General features: G+C 40.6%; 1 protein-coding gene across 1 annotated transcript; it reads right to left on the bottom strand.

Moving 5' to 3' along the window:
* Positions 1-407: 407 nt before the first annotated feature.
* Positions 408-7,659, bottom strand: LOC116532299 (serine palmitoyltransferase 1-like). The gene is made up of 4 exons (XM_032251403.1): positions 7,607-7,659; positions 7,315-7,405; positions 1,240-1,713; positions 408-1,081 (listed from the first exon to the last, which is right to left on the bottom strand). Exons 1-4 carry the CDS (start codon positions 7,657-7,659, stop codon positions 914-916), a joined length of 786 nt encoding a protein of 261 aa, XP_032107294.1. The 3' UTR covers positions 408-913.

Here is a 7,659-nt window from a genome sequence, read left to right as displayed (position 1 = left end):
TTCTCATCTTTTGCAGAGATCTGAAATTTGTAAGTGGCAATAGCTTAGAAAAAGCCTGTAGTTACACGTCCCTAGGCAAACCCACCATACAAAAAAGGAATATGTTTGAGATATTCTAAAATATAAAGAATATGATTTATATTCTGGGATCAACATAATAACGAACCCTCTTCCTAAAACAGATTATAGGTGACCACATAAGAAATGTAAAGACAGGTAAATTATATTAAAATGAAATAGTTAAATTGCTGCTCACTTAGGAAGTATAATGAATATTTTCTGGTTAGGGATGCTGAGATTGGAAATGGTGTGACATCAATATTTAGTGCATATAAAAGCTCTAGGATTCAAATACAATGCAAAGTTTATATTAATCACACAAAAAGTGTTCCTTTTAGCCACTATTTAGATTCACATGACAAAGACTAGAAAATATGTGGTTTAATTAGATAATAAATGTGTACCACATATGTTGAAGTGTTCTTCTAAGCTTTAACGTTGCAGTCATTTTTCTACGAAATATTAAGGAGTTAAGGAGTGCTTACTGAATCATTACTATTAGAAGGGAGGGCAGAGAAACTGAACCAGTTTTAAACCACAACAAAAGAATACAAAATACTAGTATAATAAAACATTTAAATAGTACTAAATGCAAAATTTAAATATCAGTTATATACCGTCATTAGTTTTCCTCTTAAAAAAATCAGTTCCTGGGCTTTTAGATGTGTTTTCTTTTAAAAAAATAAGCATCCTTCTCATGTTCACACAATTGGTCCACATTGGCACCATTTAGTAACAATCCTATAGAAGATCCACATGCTCTTGCTCTCCTTCAGGCCCTTCCTTGGCCTGTGGGAGTGTTGAGTCCTGTCTGTGTGCTGTGTGGCAAGAGGCCATAGTCTTGAGATTCAGCCTAGGGCAGGACGACCTGGGCCACCTCCTTGATGGTGGACGCAGCTCTCTCCAGTTCTTCCTCTGTTTGTTCCACTGTGACCACAACCCGAATGCTGGGAGGAGGGAGGCACTTCTCTTCTTTCTTCAAGTAGCACACCATGGTTCGTGCAATATTTTTGTTCATGCACTGCTGAGCGTATGATGCTGAAAGCCACTTAACAATATACTTCAGGGCCAGGTGCGGTGGTTCACACCTGTAATCCCAGTACCTTGGGAGGCCGAGGTGCATGGATCATGAAGTCGAGAGTTCGAGGCCTGCCTGGCCAAGATGGTGAAACCCCGGCCTTGATCTACAATTCCCTGAAGCAGTCTGACGTCTTGCTCACGAGACCCAGTGCTCTCTTCCAGTTGTAGGTGAAAGGCTGGAGAAAAGGACTCCCCCACCACTTTTAGTCCAGAAATTCCTTGCAAAGCTTTATGAATTTGTCTGCACTTTTCCGTCAACACTGCAAAAATACCTGGATTCTCTTCCATGATGTTGAGGGCCTCAATTGCTGCAGCAGCTAACAGGGGAGGTAATGAAGCTGAAAAGCAGTATCCCTGGCCGGAAAGTCGCTGATGGTCAATTACAAAAGACCTGCCACAGCAGAAAACTCCAATAGAAGCAAGTGCATTCTCCAAGTTGGCACTGACAAGGTCAGTATCATCAATATTGATTCCATAGTGTTCAGTTACTCCTCGGCCATGCTCTCCTAGGACTCCAAATGAAAGGCATTCCTCCAGGGAGATTCTTGCTTTGTATTTGTATTTTAACTTAACCTAAGAGTGAGAACATGCAGTGTTTGATTTTCCATTCTTGTGTCACTTTGCAGAGAATGATGGTTTCCAGGTGCATCCATGTCCTTACAAAGGACATGAACTCGTTGTTTTTGATGGCTGCATAATATTGCATGGTGTATATATGCCACATTTTCCCTGTCCAGTCTATCATTGATGGGCATTTGGGTTGGCTCCAGGTCTTTGCTATTGCGAACAGTGCTTCAATGAACATTCGTGTGCATGTGTCCTTATAGTAGAACGATTTATAATCCTTTGGATATATACACAGTAATGGGATTGCTGGGTTAAGTAGAATTTCTATGTCTAGGTCCTTGAGGGATTGCCACACTGTCTTCCACAATGGTTGAACTAATTTACACTCCCACCAACAGTGTAAAAGTGTTCCTATTTCTCCACATCCTCTCCAGCATCTGTTGACTCCAGATTTTTTAATGACTGCCATTCTAACTGGCGTGAGATGGTATCTCAATGTAGTTTTGATTTGCATTTCTCTAATGACCAGTGATGATGAGCATTTTTTCATATGTTTCTTGGCCTCATGTATGTCTTCTTTTGAAATGTGTCTGTTCATTATCCTTTGCCCACTTTTGAATGGGCTTGTTTGTTTTTTTTTTCTTGTAAATCTGTTTTAGTTCTTTGTAGATTCTGGATAACAGCCCTTTGTCAGATGGGTAGACTGCAAAAATTTTTTCCCATTCTGGTGGTTGCTGGTTCACGCTAATGACTATTTCTTTTGCTGTGCAGAAGCTGTGGAGTTTGTTTAAGTCCCATTTGTCTATTTTGGCTTTTGTTGCCAATGCTTTTGGTGTTTTGGTCATGAAATCCTTCCTATGCCTATGTCCTGAATGGTTTTGCCTAGATTTTCTTCTAGGGTTTTTATGGTGTTAGGTATTATGTTTAAGTCTTTAATCCATCTGGAGTTAATTTTAATGTAAGGTGTCATGAAGGGGTCCAGTTTCTGCTTTCTGCATATGGCTACCCAGTTTTCCCAACACCATTTATTGAACAGGGACTCCTTTCCCCATTGCTTGTTTTTGTCAGGTTTGTCAAAGATCCAATGGTTGTAGATGTGTTGTGTTGCCTCTGAGGGCTCTGTTCTGTTCCATTGGTCTATATCTCTGTTTTGGCACCAGTACCATGCTGTTTTGATTACTGTAGCGTTGTAGTATAGTTTGAAGTCCAGTAGTGTGATGCCTCCTGTTTTGTTCTTTTTGCTTAGAATTGACTTGGCTATGTGGGCTCTCTTTTGGTTCCATATGAAGTTTAAGGTGTTTTTTTTCCAGTTCTGTGAAAAAGGTCATTGGTAGCTTCATGGGGATCGCTCTGAATCTGTAAATTACTTTGGGCAGTATGGCCATTTTCACGATATTGATTCTTCCTAACCATGAACATGGAATATTTCTCCATCTGTTTGTGTCCTCTCTTATTTCGTTGAGTGGTGGTTTGTAGTTCTCCTTGAAGAGATCCTTTATGTTCCTTGTTGATTGTATTCTTAGGTATTTTATTCTCTTTGTAGCAATTGTGAATGGCAGTTCATGCTTGATTTGGCTCTCTTTAAGTCTGTTATTGGTGTATAGGAATGCTTGTCATTTTTGCACATTGATTTTGTATCCTGAGACTTTGCTGAACTTGCTTATCAGTTTCAGGAGATTTTGGGCTGAGACGATGGGGGTCTTCCAGATACACAATCATGTCGTCTGCAAATAGAAACAATTTGTCTTCCTCCTTTCCTATTTGAATACCATTTATTTCTTTTTCTTGCCTGATTGCTCTGGTTAGAACTTCCACTTCGATACTGAATAGGAGTGCTGAGAGAGGGCATCCATGTCTAGTGCCAGATTTCAAAGGGAATGCTTCTAGTTTTTTCCCATTCAGTATAATATTGGCTGTTGGTTTGTTGTAAATAGCTTTTGATATTTTGAGATACATTCCATCAATACCTAGTTTATTGAAGGTTTTTAGCATAAAGGGTTGTGGAATTTTGTGAAAGGTCTTCTCTGCATCAATGGAGATAATCATGTGCTTTTTGTCTTTGGTTCTGTTTATGTGGTGAATTACGTTTATAGACTTGCGTATGTTGAACCAGCCTTGCATCCGTGGGATGAATCCTACTTGATCATGGTGAATAAGCTTTTTGATGTACTGTTGCAATTGGTTGGCCAGTATATTATTGAAGATTTTTGCATCTATGTTTATCATGGATATTATTGGTCTGAAGTTTTCTTTTCTTGATGAGTCTCTGCCAGGATTTGGTATCAGGATGATGTTGGTCTCATAAAATGCTTTGGGAAGGATTCCCTCTTTTTGGATTGTTTGGAAGAGTTTCAGAAGGAATGGTACTAGCTCCTAATTGTATGTCTCATAGAATTTGGCTGTGAACCCGTCTGGACCTGGGCTTTTTTTGGGTGGTAGGCTCTTAATAGCTGCCTCAACTTCTGCCCTTGTTATTGGTCTATTCAGGGTTTTGACTTCTTCCTGGTTTAAGCTTCGGAGGATGCAAGTGTCCAGGAATTTATCCATTTCTTCCAGGTTTACTAGTTTATGTACATAGAGTTGTTTGTAATAATCTCTGATGATGGTTTGTATTTCTGTGGAATCTGTGGTGATATCCTTTTTATCGTTTTCTATTGCATCTATTTTTGATTATTCTCTCTTTTCTTTTTTAATAATGTGGCTAGTGGTCTGTCTATTTTGTTGATCCTTTTGAAAAACCAGCTCCTGGATTTATTGATTTTTTGAAGGGTATTTTGCGTTTCTATCTCCTTCAGTGCTGCTCTGGTCTTAGTTATTTCTTGCCTTCTGCTAGGTTTTGAGGTTTTTTTCATCTTGCTCCTTTAGCCCTTTCAATTTTGATGATAGTATGTCGATTTTTTATCTTTCCTTGATTCTCATGTGGGCATTTATTGCTATATATTTTCCTGTAGACACTGCTTTAAATGTGTCCAAGAGATTCTGGTATGTTGTGTCTTTGTTCTCATTGGTTTCAAAGCACATCTTCATTTTTGCCATCATTTCATTTTTTATCCAGTCAACATTCAAGAGCTAGTTGTTCAGTTTCCATGAAGCTGTGCAGTTCTGAGTTAGTTTCTCAATTCTGAGTTCTAACTTGATTGCACTGGTCTGAGAGACTCTTTGTTATGATTTTCATTCTTTTTCATTTGCTGAGGAGTGATATACTTCCTATTATGTGATCAGTTTTAGAGTCGGTGTGATGTGGTGCTGAGAAGAATGTATATTTTGTGGATTTGGAGTGGAGAGTTCTGTAAATGTTTATTAGGTTTGCTTGGTCCAGTTGTGAGTTCAAGTCCTGGATGTCCTTGTTAATTTTCTGTCTGGTTGTTCTGTCTAATCTTGACAATGGGGTGTTAAAGTCTTTCAGTATTATTGTGTGGGAGTCTAGGTCTCTTTGTAAGTCACTAAGAACTTGCCTTATGTATCGAGGTGCTCTTGCATTGGGTGCGTATATATTTAGGATTGTTAGCTCTTCTTGTTGCATTGATCCTTTTACCATTATGTACTGTCCTTTTTTGTCTCTTTTGATCTTTGTTGGTTTAAAGTCTATTTTATCAGAGATGAGAATTACAACTCCTGCTTTTTTTTTTTTTTTGCTCTCCACTTGCTTGGTAAATCTTCCTCCATTCCTTTATTTTGAGCCTTCGTGTATCATTGCATGTGAGATGGGTTTCTTGGATACAGCACACTGATGGGTTTTGGCTTTTTATCCAATTTGCCAGTCTGTGTCTTTTGATTGGCACATTTAGTCATTTATGTTTAGGGTTAATATTGTTATGTATGAATTTGATCCTGCCATTTTGATGCTAGCTGGTTGTTTGCCCATTAGTTGATGCAGTTTCTTCATTGTGTCAATGCTCTTTACCATTTCGTATGTTTTTGGAGTGGCTGGTACTGGTTGTTCCTTTCTTTGTTTAGTGCCTCTTTCAGGAGCTCTTTTAAAGCAGGCCTGGTGGTGATGAAATCTCTGAGTAATTACTTGTTCACAAAGGATTTTATTTTTCCTTTACTTATGAAGCTTAGTTTGGCAGGATATGAGATTCTGGGTTGAAAGTTCTTTTCTTTAAGGATGTTGAATACAGGCCCCCACTCTCTTCTGGCTTGTAGGGTTTCTCCTGAGAGATCTGCTGTGAGTCTGATGGGCTTCCCTTTGTGAATGACACAACATTTCTCTCTGGCTACCCTTAGCATTTTCTCCTTCATTTCAACTCTGGTGAATCTGACGATTTTGTGCCTTGGGGTTGCTCTTCTTGAGGAATATCTTTGTGGTGTTCTCTGTATTTCCTGGACTTGAATATTTGCCTGCCTTGCTAGGTTGGGGAAGTTTTCCTGGATAATATCCTGAAGAGTATTTTCCAGCTTGGATTCATTCTCTCTGTCACATTCAGTTACCCTATCAAATGTAGATTAGGTCTTTTCACGTAGTCCCATATTTCTTGGAGACTTTGTTCATTCCTTTTTACCCTTTTTTCTCTAATCTTGCCTTCTCGTTTTCTTTCATTGAGTTAATCTTTGACGTCTGATATCCTTTCTTCTGCTTGGTCAATTCAGCTGTTGAAACTTCTGTATGCTTCATGAAGTTCTCGTGTTGTGTTTTTCAGCTCCATCAATTCATTTATATTCCTCTCTAAGTTATTTAATCTTGTTAGCATTTCATCAAATCTTTTTTCAAGTTCTTAGTTTCTTTGCATTGGGTTAGAGCATGTTCTTTTAGCTCACGGAAGTTTCTTATTAGCCACCTTCTGAAGCCTGATTCTGTCAATTCATCACACTCATTCTCCAACCAGCCTTGTTCCCTTGCTGGTAAGGAGTTGTGATCCCTTGTAGGAGGAGAGGCGTTCTGGTTTCTGGTGTTTTCATCCTTTTTGTGCTGGTTTCTTCCCATCTTTGTGGATTTATCCACCTGTCATCTTTGTAGTTGTTGACTTTCAGATTGGGTTGGGTTTCTGAGTGGACGTCCAGTTTGTTGATGGTGAAGTTATTTCTTTCTGTTTCTTAGTTTTCCTTCTAACAGTCTGGCCCCTCTGCTGTAGGACTGCTGAGGTCCACTCCAGGCCCTGCTTTCCTGGGAATCGCCTGCAGCAGCTGCAGAACAGTGAGGGTTGCTGCCAGTTTCTTCTTCTGCTATCTTTGTCCCAGGATACCTGCCAGATGTCAGTCTGAGCTCTGCTTTATGAGGTGACTCTTTGGATATATGGCGGTTAGGGAGCTGCTTGAGGAGACAGTCTGTCCTTTATAGAAGGTCGAGTGCTGAGCTGTGAGCTCCGTTGTTCATTCAGAGCTGCTGGACAGGAATGTTTAAGTCTGCTGCAGCAGAACTCATAAACACCCTCCCCCTTTTTTTCCCCAGGCGCTCTGTCCCCGGGAGTTAGGGCTTTATTTATGAGTTTCTGTTGTCCTGCTGCCTTTTTTCAGGACTGCCCTGCCCAGGGAGGAGGCAGCCTAGTCATTGTCCACCTGCAGAGGCTTTGCTGAGGTGCTGTGGGCTCCACCCAGCTGCTGTCTGAACTTCCTTGCAGTCCTGTTTATACAGGTGTAGTTAGAACTGCCTCGGCAATGGTGGCCCACCTCTATAACGGCGGAGTCTCTCTGTAATTGTGGTCTGCCTTGGCAATGGTGGGCTGCCTCAGCAATGGCAAACTGCCTCCGTCGTGGTGGACTGCCTCGGTAATGGCAGACGCCCCTCCCCCACAGTGCTGGCCCATCCCGGGTTCAGCTGTGCTTGCTGTGAAACTCTCAATCCAGAGTGTTTCTGATTGCTGTTTTTTTGTGGGGGTGGGACCAGCTGAGCCTGATCACTTGGCTCCCTGCCTCAGATCCCCCCCTTGTTTTTTTGTTAGTTGAACAGTCTGCTCTCTACCAGGTGCTCCAGTCACCTGTTGAAAAGGTGCCAGAATCTGTGTGATTTCCCAT

This window comes from Sapajus apella, unplaced genomic scaffold (genome assembly GCF_009761245.1).
Source record: "Sapajus apella isolate SASKATOON/1434 unplaced genomic scaffold, GSC_monkey_1.0 scaffold75, whole genome shotgun sequence".
NCBI lineage: Eukaryota > Metazoa > Chordata > Mammalia > Primates > Cebidae > Sapajus > Sapajus apella.
Note: the sequence above shows the minus strand (reverse complement) of the source record. Positions and strands in the feature narration are given on the sequence as shown.

Bases quoted from the DNA above. Each gene is read 5' to 3' on its own strand.
- LOC116532299 (XM_032251403.1), bottom strand. From the start codon at position 7,659: ATGGGAAATCACACAGATTCTGGCACCTTTTCAACAGGTGACTGGAGC. The intron at 1,714-7,314 runs GTGGGCCACCAT...TCTCACTCTTAG, and splicing joins GAGACTCCGCCGTTATAGAG to GTTAAGTTAAAATACAAATA. The intron at 1,082-1,239 runs GGCCGGGGTTTC...TACGCTCAGCAG, and splicing joins TTCAGGGAATTGTAGATCAA to TGCATGAACAAAAATATTGC.